The sequence below is a fragment of the Camarhynchus parvulus genome, chromosome 6, assembly GCF_901933205.1.
Source record: "Camarhynchus parvulus chromosome 6, STF_HiC, whole genome shotgun sequence".
In the NCBI taxonomy this organism is placed as follows: Eukaryota; Metazoa; Chordata; class Aves; order Passeriformes; family Thraupidae; genus Camarhynchus; species Camarhynchus parvulus.
The window spans coordinates 6,146,777-6,172,564 of record NC_044576.1 but is presented as its reverse complement, the minus strand read 5'-3'; the positions used below and the strand labels follow the sequence as shown (position 1 = coordinate 6,172,564).

Below are 25,788 nucleotides of genomic sequence, written 5' to 3'. Positions count from 1 at the left end.
CAGAAATTTCAAGTGCTTTAATTCAATGTTGAGCAGAGTCCAGCGCTCTCATGCATGGTGCCACCATCTATTGATGAGGAGAAGTTGTGGAGTGCGATGGCTTTGTCAAACCTGCCCTGTTTAATATGCATTTATCTCTATGGCCCCTTCCATCTGACTTGAGCAAACCATTACTAGGGCTTCATCATCTTTAACTGGTTTTAAAATTTCACAAATTTCTGGTTTGAGCATGGAGATAGAAATAGGTCTTTTCTCTTGGAAGTATTGTAAAGAAAAATATATTTAAAAGTAGGTATTTGACTTCAACATGGGACAGCCATTTTATGAACAGGAAATAGATAAAAGATTGCTTAAAATGACATATGGAAAATTAAAGTAGTCAGATGACAATTTTTAAAGCAGCATAGAAACCTTCCCAGTTAGACCAGTTGCAAACTTTACATCCTTTTATTTGGCAGAACAGTTATAGTCTGCCCATTTTTAATTTTACCCACTGCCTTGTCCACTTTGTTCATGTATAGGTGTTTTGATGCAGTCTAAAAAACATTATTGAGAAACAAGCATGGATCATTTGTGGTGTTTTTCAGCTTCTGCACAGATTCACAGTAGATTTTTGTGATATTTTTGAGTCCAGTCCTGTCAGTTAAGGATCTAAAAGTGACTGAGAACAGACAGGAATTGGATTTGAGATGCAGAGAACAACTTTCTTAGCCATCTGACTTTCCCCCTGGGGGAATGGATCCAGTGAGGCTTGACAGAGAGCATTATCTTTGTATATGGGATATACATACAGGATATCTAATAGTGTCAGGTCATGATGTGTGTCATATTTAAGTGCTCTCCATTTCAAATACTTAAGAGAGTCATTTCTCCTCCATTTGATTACTAATTCTTAGTTAGTTGTCATCTATAACTGTGTAACACCACACTCCCTTGTAGTTGTTGTTGAACAAGGCTTAATAAAAACAGCAATCCATACAAACTGGTTTAAGACTTTAACAGATGAAGCTGTCTCTTTGTAGTTGGTGGAATCATATTTCTCTTAAACAAAGATATGTGAGATGAGCATCTTTGTTACTAATAATAGGAGAGTGCATTGGAAAGCACTCTCTATAGCAGACCTTCACAGTATGAATGATTTAAAATGTCCCCAAATCACTGGATGAAATATGAGACAATGCCATGTTGTAGGGGGCTCAGCTGCAGTGGCATTTAGCAGCCGTGGCCTAGAATTTCCTCAGTCACCCTAAGTCAAGTGAGTAAAAGGTGCAGAAGTTCATAGATGGGAAGCTTCCAGGACTTTCCTAAAGAGTTGTCCTTGGCAAATTACGAAGTAGCATTTTTCCTTCTGAGCCAACATAAAAGGAGTGCCTTGGGATGTTTGCAGAAGGCTGTGCTGCTGAATGGACTCTACCTGGAGATGTCTTAGAAAGATAAAGGATAAAAAGAAAATTAGGTGGAGATTAACCTTCAGTATGTAATAGCTTAGATTTTGCCAAAGGTCAGTGGGATCCCATTTAGCTGCTGCCTCCTGGAAGCAACAGTGAAGTGCTTTAATTTTTAAAAATTAGTGATTGACACATACATCAGTCCTGTGTCTGGGCAGGCCCAATGAAACTGGTATATCAGTGGAATGCAAAGCTAACTGGGTTTGTTTCATACAGAACTAATTCCCAGAGCTCTGAAGATAGCTGTGAACATCATGTACCATGACCAGAAAATCCCCCATTATGTTTGCAGCAGGAAATAAGCAAGAAGCCTTTCACGAGGAAGGGAGCTGGGAGGTAGGATTGCAGTGCAGAAGACCTTAAGATTTCTCAAAGCAGAAGACACCATTGAAAGCATGTTTGTAAACAGTCTTCTGCTTTAATAGATAAGATCATTGCTTTTATATGTTTGGGTTTTTTGACTACCAGTCACTGCATAATACTGTGCTTATAGGAACCAGATCAGATCTGCACTTTAGACAGGCCAGTCTCTTTGCTTAATTTGGATTTCTCTTGGTTGGGGAAGATTTCACAGAGGTTTTCAAAGGTGCTGGCTTCCAATGGGCCCAGCACAAGGATTTTGAACTGGGAAGAACTTGTATGAGAAAGGCCCTCAGTTTGCATATGGTCAGTAGGAACATCCAGCTTGAGCGGTCCTTCATGACAAGAGTGCACTTTCCTCAGTGAAGCATTTTGTTCAGATTGTTTAAGGATGTAATTAATCAGTTCCTTTAGTCCTTTGAAGTTTATTAAGCATAAAAAATAAACTTTCCAGAGCAGGGGAAAACTCAACCCCAGGCTTTGTTAGAATAACAATCGTTTCAGGGAATGTCAAATTTAAACTCCCTCTGTGGGAGGGCACAACTCAGTTAATTGCCAAGGAGCTCTGGTCCATTGCAGATGTAGAATTGGATAGAACTGGGCAAATGTTTGTGAAAATACTATTATTCTAAGCAGCTTAGAAGAAAGAGACACAAAAAATGATCCATGGACTTCAAAGGGATTCACTTTTCCCCTTAGTTATGTTTACCAGTGTTCCAGCTTGAGTATCAGCTCTTGAGTCAGCTCATGGTAAATGAGACAAAGGCTCTAAAGTTCTCCTTTTGAAAATGGAGACTGTGCTTCCTAGTCACATCAGGATGATTATAAGGGAGACTTACAGTAGTCTCCTGCTAACTAATCCTTGGTTTCATTTAAAGTTTCTACTCAGTGTCAGTGCTGTTGGCCAAGGTTTCAGGTCCTGGACAGCCTTGCAAGCCCAGCCAGGTTGTGCTTGTCAGAGGGCCAGAGCACAGACCCCAGAGCAGCTTTGTGCACCTTCATTCCCCCATCTGTGATCCTGCCAGAGGGTTTTTTTTGCAGCAGTCCTCAAGGGATCTATGATTTTTTGGGAGCTCCAAGAAGGCAAGGGCTGGCTGGCCACACCTCTGTCCTATCTGTCCTGAGGAATGGTGGAATGTGGGAGGCAGGACCAGAGGTAGCTTCCCATCCAGGCATTCCTCCACAACAGGATACCTGGTCCAACTCTCATTTGACTTTTTGGGTTGCATAAGGAGCATCCATTCATATTCTCAGGATGTGATGTTCTTTATGGCTCATTAGGACTCTGGTTCTTCAAGCACCTTAGTAGTAATAATAAGTGTGGGTAGCCTGGGGAAGAGACAGCATAAGAACTGAAACAAAACAGACTTAGTATGAACCTTATCATCAGATAAGTGTTTGATTTGTATTTAAATAACTTACTTGTGTGGAATTTATCCTTGAATTGCTTGAATCCTTGTGCTGGTAGTCTTTGGGTTTATTATAAAAGACAGGAAATAAAATTAGTGAATGAAGTTAGTTCATTTAGCTTTATATAATGTTTGAGATAAAACACCTTTTTTTTTTTCCCCAAAGTGTGTATAGGTGCAAACTATGCTCAGGTGGTAATAGTGAGTTAAAGCTACTGCTGTTTTTTGGAGAACTCTGCAAACAATAAATTTGGAGAAATTGTAATGTTATCAAGTGATAAGACTCCAACCATGTTTTTTACTTTAGACAATAATTTCTGCAAAGGAAGGATTTTCCCTTTCTATTGAGTGAAACAGAAATATCTCTTACCCTGTAATATTTAATGATGGTAGCTATCTCCTCTTGTTTAGATTAAAATTACAGGCCTCAGATTGCAAGTTGTAATATTTGTTCTCTTCTGATTGCTGCCTTTAGCTCCTCAGTAAACGCCATTGACTGCTCTGTGGGTAACTCCAAAGAAGCCTCCAGGGCTGAATATATTAAAATCCATGGCATTCCACAGCAAATGACAAAATTCTCCCCAAATTGCCCCCACCAGTTTTCTACTGGCTTTCTTTATGAGCTGCAGGCAAACAAGGGTGATCTGTTGTGCTTGTCCTATTCCTGTTTCTCTTCCTGTTTTAAATATAGCAGAATATATAAAATAATGAAGTGGTATTCAGACACAATCCTTTTGCCAGGTCTTCCATCTGTTATTCTGTATAATCCTAATTTCTGTACAAAAAAACCCAGAACCATGGTATGCAATTCAATATGTTACAAGATGTTTATTTTCATCAGCACGGTCCAATAAAGTACACAGCTCAAATATTAACATTGGAGTACGTTAAGATTTCAGTACTATTTGATCTGTATATTTTACAGATATAAATGGATAAAAATAAACAGCTTGTAACATATATAGTTACGGACTATGGTTTTGTAGATTTACAGAATTCTGTGGTGGATTTGGGTTTTGCAGCAGATTTATTTTCTCTAATTCAGTTAAAATAACTATGTAATCATTATTTGTGCTGAATATGGTTTGAGCTTCATTTTCATAATTCACTGTGGGATTTGTCTGCATAACTTCTGATAGTTAATGACCCTGTATTGATTGAGATTCTTTTGTGAGTCTGTATTGCATATGACTTGATAATGAATCAGATCACTCCATTTTAGAGAGAAAGAAAATAGACATAGTGTTAACTTACAAAAACAAAAATACACCCAAAGCTCTGTGTACTCTGTATATTGTGTAGGGGCTTTTATAGTGCTCGTAGTACATGCTGTTCTGAAAGTGTCATATGTGCATTTGTTGTTGTGAAGTCAAATGCTGTAGAATCTGTAAAGATGCAAGATTAAATTTTCCATTGCCATTTTTACAGATAACAGCCCGTCGACAATGGAAACATATTTATGATGAATTAGGTGGTAACCCTGGAAGCACAAGTGCTGCTACATGTACTCGCAGACATTATGAAAGGTAAGATAACAAATCTGAAATGCTTGTTTAATAATGAAAAAATTAATTTGGAAAGCCTTCAAAGCATTTTGTAAGAAATTAGAGGAAAAGAGAGAGAGTCATCTTAAAGATTTAGTAAATAGTTCCCCAACAGTTTAGTCAGATAATCCATTGTGATTTAAACCAGTGTCTGTCTCCAGTGACTAAGTAAATTAAAAAAGCATCTGATTTTTCTTTGGTATAGATCTTAATTTTTGCAACAGCTTTCCAGTTAAAGAAGCTGAAAAATTGAGGAAAACATACTCGAGGAAAAATAAGAAACAGCAACTAATTGATGAAAACACTTGTCTTCTATCATTTTTTAGGAATACCAATTAAGCAGATTGTGGTTTTGATCAAAACAATGGGGCAGCCCATAGTGCAGGGTGCCGTTAGTGTTGTAGGTCATGCCGAGCGTTGCATTCCTCTTCTTCATGGCATCCCTTCCCTCCTCCCTGCCTGTGAGCTGCTGCCAAACACTCTTTCTCTGCAGCCATTGTTGCTGGTCAGAACTGTTGAATTCTTATTCTCCCCATGTAGATAATAACTTCCAGGGCTTGTGAAGCCAGAACACATTGAATAAAATACTGGAGCTGGAATGTTGTTTTGATTTGGTTTTTAGGAACAACTGTTGGGGCTTTTTATTTTCTTTTTTCTTTTATCTTTTTTTTTCTTCCTTTTTTTTTTTTGGTTTTTTTTTTTTGGTTTTTTTTGGTTTTTTGTTTTTTTTTTTTTTTCCTTAGACAAGCAAATGTGAATAAAACTCAGCAATTTTCAGCTCAGATAAGTAAAATTCAGTCTCTTGTTCCTGGGCATAAACAAGTCACTTTGCTGGGCTCAGGCAGAGATTGTACTTGCCGGTGCAGAAGGTGGCACAGCAGAGCTGTGTTCAGTGGGCACTTTCTCTCCTTATCTTAGTGCCTGATGTGTCAGCCTCTCAAAGAGACATACTGCCATCCTCATGGAGGGTGGGGTATTTGATCACGCTCATTTACAGGGGACATCTCCAGCAGAAGGGCTTGGGTGCACAGAGGAGTTGCATGTAATGATTGCCATTATAATTGTTAGAAGCTTTCTGGAGATTGAGCCAAGCAGCAGAGTGAAGTGAGTGAGCTGCTGTGCGTGTCAGATGGGGCTTTTCCCTGCCTTCATGTTGCAGACAAATCTTATAGATTGTTTTATTGACTCATCAGATTGTGGGTATTCAGCTCTTCCACCCCCATCATTATAGTCCTGAGAGTCTCAGAGCTTCCTCTTGCACCCAAGCCAGCAGATGGGTTTCCAACTGGCAGTGCGGCTTTTCCCTTGCCAGATGTTCTGTGGGGGATGTTATTTGACAGAAGAGACCCGGGCACACAGGAGCATTAGGTCTCTGTGGGTTTGGGTTGCAGAGGGAGCCTTGCTGAAACCCTGGAGTCACTGAGAGAGCGCATCTCTTGTAGTTGTGGAAAACTAAATGAGCCATTCACAAATACTCCATGAACCCCTTTCTCTTCTGCTTTCCTGACAATGTTCAATGCTAGTGGTTTGGGTGTTTTTTATATGTAAAAGCTTTGCATTGCACTCCCATGCATAAAGACTTGTGTGTGACTGACTCAGCAGTTATTTGGGTGTGCTCTGAAGTGCCACAAAACCCATTGTGCTGTCTGGAAAACCTGAACAGTCCTGATGCCTTCCAAATTGAAAAGCCTTTCCAGGCTATCCAAAAGCAGTTCTGCTTGACTTGACCTGGTCTGAGGAAAGTGTCTTCTAGTTTATGGTTAGATTGGTCTTAATACACTGAAGAACTCAAATCTGAGTTCATGGATGCCAGTCTATCATGTAGTTCTGTATGAAGTCTGATATGAGGCAGCACCTAATTTTCCACATCCCTGGCAGGCTATCAAAAGATGGCATTTAGAGCAAAAAATCTTTCAGAACTTTCAGGTTAGCCCTGAGCTTACCTAAAATGTTCTTCACTAAATCTGTTCTGAAAAACCAAAACATGTATATAAAAAACCTCAGTAGCTCATCCAGTCTCTACTTTTCTAGTGTTAGATGCTCTTTTTCCCCTACAGGAAAGTTGTATGAAGCCTCAGACTTGAAAAAAAGTAAATGAAATTGTCATGGTTTGTTTCAGCTGGTAATTCTAACTACAGCACCTGTAAATGTAATGCTCATTTATAGGCAAAGTGCTCAGATGGCATTTAATCTAAAACTAGAACTGTAGTGCAGGAATACACAGGCTCATGATTGAGGACATACATACATTTTCGAACTTGAAACTGTACAGCTAAACTGGAAATTTAATTATCTGGAAAGCAAATGCTGAGTAAATCTCCTGATTTTTCCTTTCTGAATCCCACTGGCCCTTCCTTGCTTACTGGAGGCAGAACAGGCAGTGCCCTGACTTCACTGGCCCTGCTGCTGTTTGACTTAGCCTTGCCATTCATCTCTACAACTGGATCTCAAGGGCATCCATGTTGTGTTAACCAGCTCTCTCCCAGGAGGAGCTACTGGCTGTTTGCATCAGCTTTAGCATATCAAGGCTGTTCAGGTGGCAGCCACCTTTCAGTGACATCCTTGGGATGCTGAGGAGTGGAATGGTACATATGTCCCAGTTCAGATATTGCCATCCCTCCTTCCTGCCCTCTCCTGTTTCCCTTTGCAAGGTGGAGTTTCACACACAATTTCAAAGGCTGAAAAGAGAGAGGAAAAAAAAAAAAAACCATTAACAACAACCAACCAGCCAACCAAACCCAAACACAAAATACAAGCACTGGAGAGGGCAAAATTCTCTGTCTACCAAATCCAATGAAGAAATACTGCTTTCTGTAAAGGTGTTTATAACCTCTGCAAAGCTACCATGTGGCTGCAGTTTCATGGTACAGTGGATGGCAAAAGCTGGAACAAAACCAGTTTTAAAGGTTTTGGGGAATGTGTTGCTCTGCACCCTGCTGTTTGGAGCAGGGTTTGTGGTGGTAGCTGCTGGTGTACTATAGGTAGGTACAGTGCTTCAGTTGGGGTGGTGTTTTCTTTGTTTCTCTGGTAAAAGGGAAGGAAAGGTTTTGTGTGCATTTTCAGCTAATTCATTTATCATTAATACAGTTCCTGTTTCCAGAAACTGTTTTCATTTTAAAATAAGGCAAGGCTGCCAGTGTTTCAGTAAGTGTTATATTATATATTAGTTAGACAACTTCTGTTTTATTAATGAGTATAATAATGAAAGTGCAGGTTTCTGAGTAGAAGCAATGAGTGTTTTTATTTAAAGCATAGCAGGCATCATATAATGCCAATGAATACGTTATTGTCACTGTAGGCATGGCTGGTCTAGACCTGCCTCTGATTGGGTTATTCCAAATAGGCCCAAGCACTTCATAAAAATGTCTTTGTCAGCCTAGTTTTCCTTCCAAACCTATTCATCTCTGTCAGTTTTTAATATTAGTACCAGGCTCTTGGCTATAGTCCATTAGTACTGTACTTAATTGCTCATGTTACAGATGATTACCAATATAAAAAGCATTAATGTTTTCCCATCATGGGACTGTTGCTCTGTGCACGACTTGGACCGTACAGAGCTTATAAGGTGTTGTTATTTTGGTCGTTACTGTCTTCATTAGTGTTCCTCTAATGATCTTTCACGATCACAGAAAGGCAGAGGTGTGTGGTTGGTGTGAGTTGATGCAGCCTACAGCGTTCCCTTGAACCTCTCTCAGCCCTTGTCAGTACCCTGCATCTCTCTCTCGCTTATCAAGAAACCCTCAGAAACGGCTCCTTTTCTGCGAAGCACTCTGCCCCATGCTGTCTTCCCCTAATAATGCAGATGTGGTTTTCACATGCAGGGTTTGAGGTTTCTTTCCGCTTTTACACAAAACACATGATCAGCAGCTTTGACTTTCTGGCATGAGCAGTAGGCTGTGTTTCTGCAGTGCTGATGACGTTGTTGTCAGGGATTTTTTGTAAACACTACACCACTGCTCCCCCCTTACCCCCCAGAAAAGAACCAAACCAAAAAACCCAGCCTGCTTGTTGGCAAGGTATAAAAAGTTCCCAATAAAATACATTGAACAAAACAGAAATACTGTAATTACCTGTTGGGACCTTTTTCTGTCTCCAAGTCTGGCTGTGATTCATCTTGGTTTCCTCCAGAGCAAGTCCCATGCATGGGCTGTGCACAAACACACATGGGCTGGGGGATTGTGCTGTGCAGGGGCATGCAGGACTCTCCTTGGCTTCTCTGGTGGACAGACATGTTGGGAAGCATCATGACAGGCAGAATCATTGCACCACAGACCTGTAGCTTCCTGGCCTCTTCGGGTGCTGCAGGAGGCTGGGCTCCCGTGGGATCTCCAGCAAGGATGGACCCAGAGAACCCCATGGCCCAAGTCCTGCTCTTCAGCAGCCTGTCTCCTGTGCTGGCCCTCACAAGTTACTAGCATTTCTAAAACCAGTCTGTCCTGGGCAGACACAGCTGGAGAGGGATTTATTAGACTTTGTGCTCTTACTAAATTAAGGCAGCTGAGTGGGAAAGTATTTTGCAGAGACACAGCCACCTGGAACTTGAGGAGGAGCAGATAGGTGAGATGGGTTGTGTTTCCTCACAGTGGGGTGGCAGGTGGCTGTGCCCACACTTTGGACACTGACCTGCAGAGGGTTTTATTCTGGCTGTGAGTATGGTCCCTGGGTATTTGCACATCTACCAGGGGACTAAACTTCAGGAGATGCAGTGCCTTGTACACTTCAGAGCCCATTCTGCCATTTTTTTTCTAAATCTCTCACATAAAAATTATATATGATCACAAACACAAGGCAGGTCAAAATAGGACCCTTACACGGTTTCTCTTTAACAGCCATAAAGTCTGTCTACCCTGAGGATATTGTGCAGTAATTCAATATGCAGGAGAGCCCTGTGTTCCATGCAAATGCTGTTTGGTTTTCTAAAGGGTTTGGATAACTTTCATAACGTGTAAGCATTTCAGTGGAATTTTGCAGGAAATAACAGCCAGTCGTTGGAGGGAACAAAAAGTAGGGGGCTACTCTAGCATCTGCATGAAATTGCTTATGGTTATCTTTTTATACACATTGTAATTAATAGAAGGTTTTGATTTACACTGTTAAGTGTGAAAACACCCCCAGGCAAAAATTAATCAAATATTATGTCATGCTGTAAACTACAACTAGCTCTTTGTTTGACTCAAACTTGCCAAGCAACAGTTTTCTCTCCTTGTTTTATTTTTGTCTTCACCCCACTTCCCTGCCCCCCTCACACTTCAGCTGGTCCCAAACTCCCAGAAAACTTCACAAGTTGCAAATTGTCCCCATAGTTTTCCATCAAGCACAAATTTAAGCCTGAAGATAGATGAGGTGTCTCAGTTCTCTCTTTATTTTCCTAGGTTTTTGGTTTGGGTTTTTTTTTTCTTTTTGATAAATAACAAGAGGTTTCTACTTATGATTTTCTGCCCTCAGGGCTTTATCATTAAGATTAAATAACTGTACTCTCAAGCATACCACTGAACAAACATCTTTTCAATTATGTGAGTAACAGATGCTTTAACAAAGGAACTATTGAAAATTCAGAAAGCTTCCCCCCTCCCCAAAATTTAAGAAGTATCAGATGACAGAGGAATGTAATTGTTTACCATTAAAACAGATCCCTAGCTGTCCTTTTAAAATATCTGAGAACATGCATTTTTTTTCAAAATTTCTGGGGTTTCAGCCTTAGCATCTTACTGGCCATTGCTAGAGTCAGCAGGAGTCCTTGAGTGCTGGACAGTCAGGCAGTGCCTTTAAGTGCCTGCAAGCAGATGATCTCTCTCCTGGTGGGGAATTGTTTTCCCACCTACATCCTTCCTTTCACCCAGGAGTCTGTCCCAGCAGAACTGGGGCATGCTGAGTGCTGTGCAGTGCTGCTGGGTGCATTGTCACCCAAGCAGAGAGGCCCTTGCCAGGCGTGCCCATCATGTGTGTGTGCCTTGGCACTGACTGGGTGCTGGGGCCCTGCAGTGCCCAGAGCCTGGGGGTGCCAGCAGTCCAGCTTGGAGTCAGTGTCACCCATGGCAGTCTCATTCCTTGCCATGCAGGAGTAGGAACCCACTCAGCACAGGGGACAAGCCCCTTTTCCTGCTGGGAGCTGAGTAGCCCCAGGAGAGCGCTGCACAGTGAGAGGTGTGCCATTCTCTTTTGCAGGAGCAGCACTGATGAGTAAGCACCAAGATCTTTTCCCTCGGACTGCCCAGCAATGCTGAGAATCTCCACCTTGTACTTTAGGATTTTGTTAACATGAAAGAGAATGCCCATAGTTTGTTCAGCTTGCTGCAATATAGATGTAATTCAGAGCTCCCAGGGAGGGTCAGCAGGATTTTGGAGTCCTGCCAGGAGACCTGCACCCCACAGGCAATGCAAAATGGCATCTGTGTAAGCTTGTTCTGAGCCTAGGGACCAAGCATTGCAGGGACTCCATGGACCTACCAAACAAAATGCATGTCTGCCTTTAGATGCAGAAATGGCGACTATGGCCAAAACAGAGTCTTGTAGTGGTTTTGGTAGAGTGATCTGGGGAAGTTGCTCTGTGTCCACTACCCTTCCTTTGACTCTTTTCCATGCAGTAAATCTGTGCCAAAGGCAGAAGACTGGAGTTGTTCATCTCCCCCTGCTGAGCCCTAGGATCAGGAGTGCCTGAGCTTGCCTCGTTGGGCTGTGCAGTTAAATCAGCAGCTGTGTTTGTAATGTCACTAATTTCCAGTTTACTTAAAACAAAGTGTCTTTGAATTCTCTTAGAGCAACGCTGTTCCCACCTTTCAGCAGTAAGCCATTCTCATTACCCACCAGCACTCCCAGTGGGCTGTGAGGAAAGTTGTTGTTGAAAGGATGAAAGAGCCATTTCTTTAAGGAAGGAAAATTCTTGGGAAAGAAAATTGAACTCCAGCATATTTTGTCTTTGCTGATATAATACGTGCCAGTTTTGTACTTCAGACAAATGCAAATAAAGCCATTGCTATTGTGTTCTGCACAAAAGCACGTGAGGCTTGCTTTCATAACCCCTGCATTGTACAATGCAATCCAGGGAAAGCAGACTTCAGGAACACAGTGCTTCATTTCCTGAATGTATTTTATATTCCCGTTTTGGAAAACAAGCTGAGACCTTGAAGTTTGGGTTATTCCTCTCCCCTCTTTGCTGGGAATGTGTCACTGTTGCCCAGGAGAGCTGCCTCCTGCTCCTGGCTATCCCCACCAACTGATTGTCATTGAAGGTTTCCCTTGCTGCTTCCCTTGCCTGCACTGGACCCGTGCTCGAAGATTTATTCTTTTGAAAAGCTACAGCGTAAAAAAAGACAAGACTTCTCTTGGGATCAGAGCTCAGGCATTCCTGCTGGTCCCTTAAAACAGCTGAATGTTTTGCCACTGACTTTATAGGGGGAAAGAATCAAGTTTCTCTCACTGAGGTTACTGATAGGGACCCATTTTCACCGCAGGGGCTGTCCCAGCCCTGCACTCAGACCCTCTGGCTGCAGGGGCTGTGGGCAGCTCTGCCCAGCTGCTGTGAGGACATCCTGGAGCAGATAGGTGCCCTCTTGGACTGAAAAAAGTGGTTGTCTTGCCCCCCAGCTCTGGTAGTGCCTGCAGAGGAAGGAATTGGAGCTACCATAGCTTTATGTGCTCAGGAGGAAAGTCTTTTCTAAATTCCTACCACTAAAGAGACCTATTGCCTGTCCCTTTTCAGCATTTTTGAAGCTCTAACAGCTTAATGTTCTCATGATTTACATTAGCATCTAATCCTTGCATAATCTCACTAATCCCTTGGCCCCAAGATATCCATTGGCAGTGAGTTCCACGGGTTAACTGGTTGCTGTATTCATTTGGTGGAGCAAATGTAAATCATTTTCCATTTCTGTTGCAATTAGCCTCCTTAACCTGGCCAAGGATGCAAATGGGGCAACATCTCCCAAGGAGTGGACTTTGATATTTTTAAGGCCTTCCAAGATTATTCTTGTGGCTGAGAGGCTCCAGTGCATCCTATTTTGTGTTGGGCTTGGATCCCTGGAGAAAGTACGATGATGTCAATGGGAGACATGCTGAAATATTTTATTCTGCCAGAAAGAAAACAAAAATAAACACTGAAACAGCGATACAAAAAAAAAATTTGCAGGGATTGTGCTGAGTTGCCTCCTTCCCTCCATCACCCTGTCTGTCCTGGGCATATGGTTCCTCCCCAGCCCAGAGCCCCGTCATATCCATACACAGTAGGGAGAATTAAAGAGGAAACTGGCAGCCTTAACATTTAATTTCCTTCCTCTTTTTGGGCTGGTCAGATCCTTTGCATTATTGTAACTATTTTTTTGCCATGCCTATAAATAGATGTGCTCTCATGTGTCCTGTGAAGCAGAGTCAGGCCAAAAAAGTCATTCATTCTGCATAATCAATACACGTAGTGGTTAGTGGCTCAGATGAGAACTTGTACTGTTAGTTCTGTAGCTGGGAAAAAAAATGTTGACTAATAAAGATTAAGGGCTTTTTTTTTCTTTTTATGAAATGCTAATGATGAAGACATGTTTGATATACTGTGAAATACATTTCTCTAATGTGAAGTTTCTGCTTTTTGTTGGGAAAGAGATTTAGTCCCTGGAGGATTTTAGAATTTGTAAATATAAAATTATCTGCTTCAGTGTTTTTTAAAAAAAGGTTGGCAGAAAGCCAGCTTACTTACATTACTGTAATAGATTTGCTGACCTCTGACATCTGCTGCAGAGAAGTACATTGAATTTTTCATAATATCAGATGATGTAGATCTAAAAACTCGGTACACTGCACCATTATTTAATTCAGGACTTACGAAAGGAAAATCTTTTTTTAATAGCAGTTTATACGTGATTAAACTTAATATTGCCGATTGTAATAAATCAGGATTAGTATAGTACTGATTTGTTAATCTAACTTGTATTGATTTTAAGTTGTCTTTATTTTTAAAAAAAGGAAAGAAAAAAAGGAAAAAGACTGGCTTTTCACAGTGACTGAATTTAATAAGAAGCCCTGTGATAGCAAAGACTCCCCTACTGTTTCTGCTCTTGGCTGGAAAATGTTATTCTTGTATTATTCCAGGAAAAAAAAAAACTCATGCTGCTAAAAATCTGCTGCCTGTGGAAAGATTTTTTTAATACACTAGTGCTTACATATTCTATTTATGTTAATTGACTTATAAATAATACATTTTATTAATGTTAATATTGGAATCTTGATCATGATAAAGATCCTTTTATTTGGTCTTCTCACAGGCTTTACAAGTAAATATTCTTTAGACCACAAAATATTCCTTCTCTTTCCCTTTTTTATGAATACTTTTATACTTCCCCCCCTGTCGGGAAGTACAGCCACATTTCAAAGCGACTGAAAACATAATTGTTGTTTCCAACACGCAATACATTTGAGGTATCTGGACCCGGTTTTTTGGACGTTGTCTTTACCTCTCCTTGCGCAAAGATTGATTAAATCTTACCTGCGCTGCAAATATTTGACCAAGAAAAAAATATCTTGTGCTGGTTTCAGACATGTCACATTCTGCTAAACTATTTGGCTAACAGCAGATCACATTCTTCCGGTGTTGGGCAATATTGACCTTAAATTGGCTAAGCCGGCTGCTTTCATGGCATGTGAGCCGGCTGCTTACATGTTGAGAGAGCTGTATTAGCTTTATTACTCCTGCGCTATAAAAACTTCTAATAATCAAATGATAAGATCATATCCTGTGGGTAATTGTGTTGTACCATGACAGGATAACTGAAAAAACATTCAGTGAAAATTGCAACCGACGGAAATCTCTACGTGAAGAGGCAATTGCTGCTGTTGCTGGGCTCGGTGCTGCTCCCTGGGGTCTCGCAGCCCGCGTTCCTGCCCAGCTTCTCGCCAGCCGCCCCCAAAACCACCTCGGCCGGCACTCCTTTGAAACGAGGAGGGGAAAATCCTAGAACAAGCCATCCTTGTGTTTTGACTCAGATTTACCTTAGTCATGCCGCCTCCCCGATACATGAAACATTTAATTCCAGATTTCCTGCCACTGGCTCCAGGCCACTGACCGGCTATGTGAAATGTATTTTTACTGCTGTCGGCCTGCCAACTGCTGAGCTCAGTGAAAAATAACTAAAATGAAAACCTTGTACTCCCACATGAACCCTTAAGATCAGAAAAGGAAATTTAAGCCACAGTTACTAATTAGCACCCAAGCTAATGAGTTCTGGTGAGGTGCAGAGGCAGGAGGAGGAGGAGTTTGGGTCCCGCGTTACCCTACAAGGCTCAGTGGAGAGCACGCGAGCAGTGATTAATCACATTGGCCCGGGCCTTGCTCCTGGCCCGGCCATAGCCACTGGGTTAATCCTTCGGCATCTTCCAGGGAAAGGCTTGTTCCTGGGGCTGGGAACATCTCTGTCCCCCATGAGGCACCGGACAGCGGCTGAAACCTTTATGGATGGAATATGTAGATTTTTAATGGGCGATGTGTTCCCATGGAAACAAAACAAAGTCAAACACTCCCCTCGCAGTGCTAACAATTACTGTAATAAAATGTGTTTTTATTAAAAGAGACTTTAAATACTTAACACATGGCAGAGCAGCCTCGGCACTGCCCTGTGTGAAACCCAACCTTGCCTGTAAGCTAAGTCCAAAGTGCTTTGTGCAGCGTGGGGAGGAATTAGGTGTTTTCACCAATATTTGTGCTTTGCAAATGAAATGTAGCAGCCTCAAGTATGAACAGGATTATTTTTTTTCTTCTTCTGCTTAGTTATGCTTTTTTTTATATAAACATTACCTGTAATATTACAGTGGGAAGTAGGTATTTGGCAACTACGTATTATTTTGCTAAGTTTGCATAGAGGGAGCAGTTTCCAGTTTTAGCAGCTGTAACATGTTTAAACTCAGTTTGTAATGGGATCTGAAGATGAATATTCCCTGTGGGCTCTGCTTAGCTTCATTACTGGAGCCCTGCCAAATTCAGGGCTAGAAAGTATTATTCACGCCTCTTTGCACATACCATGTCAGAGCATGCTCAGTTAATGAATTTTGTTTCTAATATAGCATAAATTAGGTTTATATTTTAACATAATTTATGTTGTATTTTATTAAAATGTAAAATATTATGATCATGAGCAATCTAATTCTGCTCTCTTAAGCCCAAACTAGTGTTTGAACATCTAAGTATGTAAATCAAAACTGCATGCTTAGAAACTGATTCTAGGATAACAAACGAATATCTGAACCAAAGAGGTTTCTGCCTTGGAGTCTTAGATTAAAGATAATTAAGGATTCCTGGTATTTGAGTAGATCTGTGTTGTTTATAAGCAAAGTACATTTTCTTCACAAAGTCAACTTGTCTTTTTTTTTTTAACAGATTATGTTTGCTGTATTAATGTTCATATTTTTAAAGTCTGAGTCTTATATTAATCCCACAGTGAGTCATTAATCATACTAAAATGCATTATAAAAACTTTAATCACTGAAGTTGAAACTGAGATTGTAATGCAATCCATCCCTTTTAATTATATCAGTTATTTTTCCTTTCAGATCAAGAATTGCAAAGGGAAAACAGAGAGATTAAAACTCGGTGTGTTTGATGCTTTCAGGGGAGGATATTTTTTGTTTGTGTTTCTTCCTCGTGTTTTTAAAGCAATTTCGTGCACTTTGTGGCAGACAGCTCCACAGTGAAGAATTCCTTCATATTTAACTCTTCTCCCTTTCTTCCTCAAAAAAGGCTCTGGTGACTGTCACTGCATGGGTGCCTTGCATGGATGAGGCTGGTGCTGTGCCCACCTCGTAGGGTTTCTGCAGCCCAGCTCTCCTGGCCCCTGCCAAGTTCCTGGCACTCGCCCTTGCAGTCAGGGGAACCAGCAGCCTGGAAATTGTGTAGCTGTTACCAAGTTGGCTATGGCTTTGTAGGTGTTTTCCTGGGGCTTGCTGCGTGCTGTTAAAGTCGGGGAGGGAAAATAAAAATAAACGGTGGATTTTTTTTTTTTTAATCAGTCTAAAACATAATGGCTGATATTCTCATCTGGTACAAATTGGTGTAGCCACACAAACCACTGTGAAGTTACTGACAACTAATCCACACAAACTCTTAACTCCACTGAATTTATTCCATGTTATAATCTTGCCAAATAAATTGATTTCTTACACTTGGATTTATAGATGTAGAGTTTAAACTGTTGCTTTTATGGCACGGAAGAAAATGGATTTATTAAGTAAACTGCTCACAGTAGATACATTTTTTTCTTTGCTAGAACAGCAAAACCTGATCAATTATTTGTTCCTTAATCCCCTAGATTAATCCTGCCATATGAAAGATTTATTAAAGGAGAGGAAGATAAGCCACTGCCTCCAGTGAAACCTCGAAAACAGGATAACAGTTCCCAGGAGAGTGAAGCAAAAACAAAAGTGTCTGCAACAAAACGCATCAAAAATGAAAACCAAAAGAGCAAGAAGGAAAAAGATAATTCACAGAAACCCCAAGATGCATCTGAGGTCTGTTGCTTCCCTGTTTTCAGTTTTTCAATTAAAAATGCACAGCTTTAATCACATGAAATCCAGTGATAAAATATATAATTTAAACTGGAGAATTCCAACCAGTTGGCCTTTTAGTTTGCTCAGCAATGGAAATTCAGCTGTTGTGATACTATCTGTGCTGAGATTTTGCTGGGCTGCGAATGGCAGCCAATTTGCTCCATATTGCACAGTGGGAATGGCAGAGGACCAAGCTCTGGATCTGACTAGTACCAGTTCTGCTCATTGTATTATACAGTGGTCACCATTAACAGATCAGCAGCTGCCAAAGGGAAACCACACAACTACCACAGTTATTTCCTAATCTAAGTATAGGGTGCGGGAACCTCTAATATTGTTGATAATACTGTGGTAACTGTTGGACACAGCTGATTTTTATAATGGTAACCTCTGGATCAGTCCTTCTGTGCTCACAGACGTATGCATGACTGTGACAAAACATACTGCTCCCTAGGATTTTTATTATATTATACTAAGTTTCTTTTTGAACTGAAGGGTCACATTTTGAGGGAACCACCTTCCAAGCCCCGAGATCAACTTGCCTCTCCCGAGCAGTAGATGGCTTTCAGCTGAGGTTCCTATTCAGACATAATAGGTTCCTGTGGTGTCACTCTGCTTCACATGGGCAGGCCCCACTTTCCACATACAGCCATGTTACTTGCAGGCATAGGACAGCCTTGTAGAAGAGAGTTTGTGTTCACAGCTCAGGGTAAGATTGATGGATGAACTCGGATTTGTCTGCAAATAAGAGTAAATTTCAAGTGTTGTTAAGTGATGCAAAATCAATGGGGTTTTTGCTCCGGTGTTATTTGAGCACCTTCCTTTGCACATCTGCCCACTCTCTCCTGTGCCCTGCTCGCACCGTATGTGAAGGAGGTGGTGACGCTCCTCACACACAACCCCTGCAAAACATGTTGCTTTTCCTGTCTCAGTCTGCCAGATCACAGCAGCCTTCAAGGCATTGTAGTGAAAGTAAGTATTTAAAGAATGCCGAAACACATGACGTGCCTGGCAGACTATGGCTGCTCCTTTGACTTCATTGCGTCTGGCAGGTACAGAAGTCCTGGTTCTAAACTTGTTCGGAAATTGTATTGAGTCAGCTATCAACAATCCTCCCTCTTCATTGTTTTAAAAAAAACAATGCAGGTCCTGTAAATTGCAGATGCCTCTGACACTCCATTTACCCAGTTTTGAGAACAGAAAATTTGGGGTTTCATGTCCCACTACCTCTTTAAGTTTACAAGGACAATTTGATCTCCCATCCAAAGATGAATTTGTGTTTTACATAACAGTACCATTAATATCTAATTTAAGAGCAATCCCCAGAAAGACTTTTTTCTTACATTGTAATTTTAAAGTAGGGAGAGCCCTGTTTGGGTAAAATTAAAAAAAAAAAAAACACATCAAGAGGAGAGTGTGCACAAATATGCTTCAGTCACTGGAAGGTTGCAAGACAAGTTGCCCAAAGCAAGGAGAAGTGAATTGAAAGCTTCTGCTCCCTTCCCTTGTCATTCTTTCATCCCCGATTATTTACTGAGGGTCTTGGATCAGGAAGACACATTACACACTATCAGTACCACTGCTGCTATGCCCAGCATAACAAGTCAGCAACAGAGCAACAGCCTTCACTTTGAATTTCCTTGCTTTTGTTGTTCCCTATCTCAAACTTCCTGCTGTTTAAACTGAAGTTATTTTTGTGTGGATTGCAGGAAGAGTTCCTAAGCTGCGCTTATCGGAAATGTAGGGAGCTTAGACGAGACAATAAAAATGTACAATTATGGCAGTTCCCTATTGTAAAATGGTACCTTTTATAGCAGAATTAATGTCTCCTCCCTGACTGGGGTGGAAGACATGTCCTGCCCCTATTTGATCAGGGCAGGCTATTAAGGACCTTGACCTCCATGTCTGTCACCATACAGGTCAGTGATCACACAAAGCCTGAGCAGTGAAGGGGCTGCAGGGTGGATGTTTCACCCCTGGGTGGGTGTAGGGCTCCAGAATTCACCTGTGCTTTGCCATATGGTGGGCTCCATGCCCAGGATGTGGCACTTAACAGGGGTAGGAGGCTGGAGACGTTCAGCTCCTTTGGGGGAGCAAAATCCAGGTGTGCTGGAGCCTGGCAGAAGGTTGCTTGTCTCTTGCACTGCAGCCATGTCTTGGCAGTGGAGCCCCATTCTTGGCCCTCATCCTGGCACAGCACTGATGGGGTATTGCTCTGAGGGAGAGCCCTACAGCCACCACATAAATGTGTAGGCACGTCCCCAACCAAGCCACCACTTAAGCCATTTCTGCATGTGGCCTGGAAACTGTGAGCTGGAAAAGCATAATCCAGTTACAGATGTGTGGTGGTCTCAATTGCATGTTCAACTCATGCACCATTAGAAGTATGAAGGGAGAGAATATAACTTTAATTTATTAGGATTGCATTTGCCTTTGTGCTCTTCACTGTTTTCCTGCCATCACAATGATATTGTCAGTGTAACAAGACACCAGACAAAATGCTATTAGCCTTAGACTGCACATTTCCTCACAATAGCTGAAACTTCAATCAAAGTATTGCTTAACAGAAACAAAGAGCAGAATGTACAGTTATTAAGTATGATTCTCTTTTTTTTTCTCCTCCTTGCTTTGCTCATCTGTCTGGTATTTGCCTGTAATTTTATAAGCTCAAGAGACTAGCGATGGTACTTTGTAAAGGACCTAATGATGGTATTTGGCTGCAAAAGTCAGCTACGAGTTTAAAAAGGAGAAGTTAGGATGACTAACAGACACTGTAACTAATAGGCCAACCAAACAGACAGGAATATTTAAAAGCAGCTGTGAAGAAATAAATCTCTGAGAGGGTTAGATTCATTAGGACCGTCTCCAGTTCCCTGCTCCTGCGACAGACCATAAAGCAGCATTTAGATGATAACTTTCTCGGTGCGTCTTATCTTTACAATGAAGGAAGAAAGAAAACAATAATAATAAAGGAGTCGCACAATGCTGCTGTTTTATGACTGTCTTCTACCGTGACATGTCAGAGGAGAGTGACAGCAGTTTTGAAAAGGGCTGTCAGTCAGCTGGATCGCAGATGGGATGCTCTGGTGACCTCTGTGGGTCACAGTTCAGGCAGCTACATAATGGGATGAATAGTGTGAATTGTGCACACACGCTGTATTAATGGGGGAGCAGAACGAGCCACGGTCCCATTGACGAGAACGTATAAAAGCCATGTTTGTAATAGCAGGCACACACACACTTACTGAATGTTGACAACTTCATTTTAATCCGTTAATAAAAAAATGTGTGTCCTAGTTAAGCTGTGGCAGTGATTTGCTGCCTACAATAGGGATTTCTAGTATGCCATTTCTATCATTTTCACACTTTAATGCAGAACTGGGTGTGAATGATCTCCTGTGTGATCACTGAATTTTAAGATAGCTATGAGGGAGAGACTTTAGGGAAGGAAAAGCGTAGGAATGGTGTAGTTTTCTTGGGTGAAGTTGGCTGGTAGGAGAAATTTCTATAGCCTTATTGTTTGTGTCATGAAATCTGCTCTTCTGCATTTGCCTAATTAATTTTAAAAGAGTGTATAACCTCAGCATTTAGCTATCTGATCAAGTCACCAGTGCCTCTCATCAGGTTACAACCATCTGCTGTTTGAAAATGCTTTATTGTAACTCTGACAGGGATGGTGTATTTTTTAATATTTCTGGGAGATACTTCTCTTTGTTTGAGTCCAGTACCTGATGTTAGAGCCTTCACATGCCAGCAAGATGGTTGGCAAGTCCTTCTCTAAAAGTAGCCAGCAGCGTACTGTGTATAACCTTACAAACAGGCTGCCAGAATATACTGCATTCTTACTATTGTCTGTTGAATCATTTCATTAGGTTTCATCAGAACAAGAAAAGGATCAAGAATCAGCAGACCAGAAGAACTTCCCTGAACATCCTGCAGTGGGAGAGATGAAACAACCTGTGCAAGGCCCTCCATCTCTTTTACCAGAGACAGCTCGGACACTGCCTCTGGAGAAGACAGACATGATGGAAAACAGCACCAACAGTGAGAAGGCCAAGGAGGAGGTTCAGCACTCGTCCTCTTTCTCGGGTGTTTCTGTGCCTGCAGAAGAAGACACTGTGCTGGATGCCACTGTAACAAAACGATTACACCCCTCAGCAGATGCCCTGGAAGACACAAAGCCTGAACAAAAACTACACAAAGCTTTTACTGATAGCCTGGAAAGTGAACCTCCAGAAATGCCCTTCACAGCTTTCCCAGTCCATCTGCCCACTCAGAGCGACATGGAAGATGAGAAACTGCCAGGGATGGCCGATTACATTGCAAACTGCACGGTGAAAGTGGACCAGCTGGGAAACGAAGATATTCACAATGCACTAAAGCAAACACCCAAAGTCCTGGTGGTGCAGAACTTCGACATGTTTAAGGAAAAGGAGCTGCCTGGGTCCATGAATGATGACTCCACTTTCAGTTACACACCACTGCTGTACTCTAAAGGTAATCCAGGCATCATGTCACCCCTGGCAAAGAAGAAGCTGCTGTCACAGGTCAGCGGGGCCACGCTCTCATGTAACTACCCTTATGGTTCTCCTCCACCTTTGATCAGCAAAAAGAAACTCAGCAGCAGAGATGAACTGTCCTCAGGCATATCGCAAGGTCCCCATGCCCCTAATTCTGATCCTGTAGCAATTAATAGGCCCTCAGTCATACAACATGTACAGAGTTTTAAAACCAAGGAAGAAAGGAAGTCAATTAATAATGTTTTTAAACATGACGTGCTAAGTAAACCAGATCCTCAGCGCTGTGATTTTTCAAAACATCACCTCAGTTCTCTTGCTGAGTCATACCTACCGAAGTTGGATATCCAGGACTGCAAAGATAAAATGAGTGAGAAAAGGGCACTGCAGCACTCCCATGTGCCCACTTTCTTGGCAGATTTCTATTCATCACCTCATCTGCACAGCCTTTATAGGCACACAGAACACCACCTTAATAATGAACAGACATCAAAGTACCTCCCCCGGGACATGTTCAGAGAGTCTGAAAATATTTCTACTTTTACTCAACACAAACACCAAGAAAAACTAAATTTAAATTATCGGCCGTCTTTGCATCAGCAAGAAAAAAAGGCAACGGTGGAGGCTTCTTCAGATGATCAGCCAACAGATTTGAGTCTTCCAAAGAGCATACACAAACAGACTGCAAAGGTTCCAGGCTCCAGTCTCCCTCACTCATCCACAGCCCAGCAAGAATGCAAAGGGATCTCCCCGTTCCAGGCTGGAGGCAGCCAGGGGGTGAGCCTAGACTGTAACCCCAAAGCTTGCCGCGTGTCCCCTATGGCATTGACAGCCCCAAAAAAACACAGCGAGTTGCTCCACAGGTCTGGGAAGCAGCAGGCCCAGAGGCTGGAGAACTTGAGGAAGATGGAGGGGATGGTGCATCCTATCATCAGCCGCAGAACAAGCCCTCAAAATGTGGGGGCTGCCCGCCCTCTGAAACGGAGTCTGGAGGATTTGGACAAAGTTATTTCTGAAAAAAAAATCCGAGCTGTCTCTCCTATTCACTTACCAAAGGAGACTCCAGCAAAAGACAAGGTTCCCGACCAAGAGGGGGAAGGTAGCAAGTCAGTGCATGGCCTCCATTCTGGCAGCATGCTGGAAAGCCACAAATTTCCCCTGTCAGCCCCCATCTTCCCAGGCTTGTATCCAGGAAGCCTGTGCACGGGGCTGAACAATCGCCTCCCACCCGGGTATTCTCATCCCCTGCAGTACTTGAAAAATCAGACCGTGCTATCCCCACTAATGCAGCCTTTGGCTCTTCACTCCTTCATGGTGCAGAGACAATTCCTCACGTCCCCTGCAAACTCCCAGCAACTGTACAGACACTTAGCTGCAGCAACACCTGTAGGAAGTTCCTACGGTGACCTTTTGCATAACAGCATTTATCCTTTAGCTGCTATAAACCCTCAAGCTGCATTCCCACCCTCCCAGCTATCCTCTGTACATCCCAGCACAAAACTGTAAACCCCCTCGCTCACAAAGAAAGGTCTGAAGAGAAAGTTCAGTTAGCGACATTCCTCCCCCTGTGACGATGTCTTGCAGATTTAGCAATCTGTATTTTTGTCAACCAGGATGCAGTCGTATCCCGCCCAGAGGAGCGTCTTGGAGTTTGATGGAGACAGGACTGCTTCTTTAATTCTGGCTCCCACATCAGCCCCCTCACCCTTTATCCCTGCCCTTGCAAAAAAGAAAACCAAGCCAAAAAAAAAAAAAAGCCAACAAAAAAAAAAAAAAAACCACACAAAAAAAAAAAGAGAGAGAAACAAAAACACAGGAAAAAAAAGATTTTTTTTGGATTTTGCGTATGTGTTTTCTGAAAGGACTTGAACATGGTAAGAGCAGATGTTCAAAGGGAGCCGTGGAAACGCAGGCCCAGTCCTGAGCTCACTGAAGCCCCAGTGAGGGCTGTGTTTGCCTTTCACTGAGCCAAGGACCAGAGGCTGTGCATTGTTGCAGATGAGTCAATGACTTCAGATGAACCTGGAAAGGAGAAGTGGGCCGAGAATCTGTACAATCAGTGGATGTGCTTTTTTGGGTAACTTTTCCTGACTTTTAAAGATTCAATCAATGCAATGTATAGTAATATGGCAATAGATTTTTTCATTTTAACACTATTAGAACAGAATGGTAAACACTGTTTAATTTGACTGTACATATCCACTTCATAAACTACCAGTGTCACATTTGGTCACAATAATTTATATAGTTTTGTTTGTCTAGTATATTCTGTGCTCTTTACGTTTGTTTTTCTGTTTTGGGTTCTTATTTTTTTTTAAATTAAACAGTATCATTTTATCTGCAACTTTTTTAAAGGCTGTGGCTGTCCTAATTTTTTTTTTTTATTACGTGTTTGTAATTTTTCCAGTTTCTTTATACTTTGGAGCGGCGTTTTTGTTTTGTTTTTGTCGTAACGTTTACTGTTTACAAACTGAAGCAACTGGTTCAGATTAATCTTAATGGTTATAAACATACTGTAGGTGATGTTATGGTGCAAGGATGCGAACAAGGTTCCTTCCCCCACGGCCCACCCCTGTGAGGTGCTGAGCACCTCTCGCCCTCCTCCTGTTGTTTCGATGGCTCCTAGGCTGCTTCTCCCCTCCCACCGAGCTTTGCTTTCCTGTATCGTGGTCTGTGAATTTGTCGAGCGTTGTACTTAATCTTACCTAGGCTGTGAAACCCTCCTGCCTACCAGAGAAACAGTCTAGAAAACAAAATCTCCCTGGCTCAAGCTGCTGAATGACAAAGGAGTGCAGAAAACAGATTTGTGGTTTGTGAGAATGTTGAGAATTTCAGAAGTTGTGAGAGGAGCCAGTGTGGATCTGAATCAGAGGCTTACAGGTTGTTTCTGTGCCTCGCAATGGGTAAGGGGGTTCTGTGCAGTGGTCGGGATGGTCCTTCCACGCTCCCACGGGGATCTCGGCCTCTCCCTGCACATCCTTTTGCAGGGGGAAAGCCCAGGCATGGAGAGGCTGGATTTTCCTGATGAAAGAGCTTCCCTGTGGATGTATACTCACTTTGCAGGACATCACCACTACGTAGCTGAGCACAGACATGGATAAAGCAAAGTGTCACTTGGAGGCTTTATACAGTGTGAAAATTGGTTGTGATTCAAACCATCTCAGTTACTGTTCAAAGACAGTGTACTTGATATGAAAAGATAAAACAAACTACTAAGAAACACTTTGCATGCTAGGCATGTCATTAAATTTTCCCGTGATATGAAGCCAAATACAATATATAATGTATCATACTTAATATCCAAAGGTGGAAACCAGAATAATATACTCGTCTACTGTTACAAATCCAGCTTCTTCAATGAAATACTTTATATTCCTGTGGTAAAACTATATTTAATTGATTGATAAACAGACTAGTAGAACTTGGAACATTGATGTGCCAGTGCAGGGTATCCTGCTGCTCCACAAGTCATACAGGAAACAGAACCGCAGGCTCATCCAGGCAGAGGTCACAGCGTGGAGGACATCTCTAGTAAAGTTGCACTAGATCTGAATCACGTAAGAGTCAGGGGTTTGGGGATGGGGGGGAGGAGGGCGGGGAAAAGGGGATAGAGAATATAAAAACCTACAGCAAACGCGAACAGAAGCTTGTTGTGTGTTTGGCAAAGCAAATGCTTCTCCTTGTTTTGGTTAAGTTGCGTGTTCTGGAGTTGTGCATTTGTTTACGCAAAGTGTCCAACGTCCCTTTTGGTTATGTCCTGTTGGAGTTTGCTGGTAGGCTTTTTGGAGCCATGCTGAGGCAGCACAGGGCTGGGGGACTGGGAGTGGGGAGGAAGGCTCCTCGCTTGTCCCTTGAGGAGACTGGCCACTACTGGCTGGGGAAGCTCATACTGGGCAAAACGTCAGGGCTAAGGAAAAGAAACGGTGGCATAAACCCCCAACAGAAGCAGTGCATTATTTGTTTAAGAACTCTTTTAACAGAAATCTTGGAA

The 25,788-nt window shown here is 42.1% G+C and overlaps 1 protein-coding gene across 3 annotated transcripts in view; it reads left to right on the top strand.

Moving 5' to 3' along the window:
* Positions 1-24,141, top strand: part of ARID5B (AT-rich interaction domain 5B) — a 113,954-nt gene extending 89,813 nt beyond the window's left edge. For all 3 annotated transcript variants that reach the window (XM_030951570.1, XM_030951569.1, XM_030951572.1), the window contains 3 exons: positions 4,646-4,743; positions 17,043-17,241; positions 21,153-24,141. In XM_030951570.1, the coding sequence (XP_030807430.1) occupies positions 4,646-4,743; positions 17,043-17,241; positions 21,153-23,303 (2,448 nt within the window). In that variant the 3' untranslated portion in view covers positions 23,304-24,141. The remainder of the gene's footprint in view (positions 1-4,645; positions 4,744-17,042; positions 17,242-21,152) is intronic.
* Positions 24,142-25,788: the final 1,647 nt, after the last annotated feature.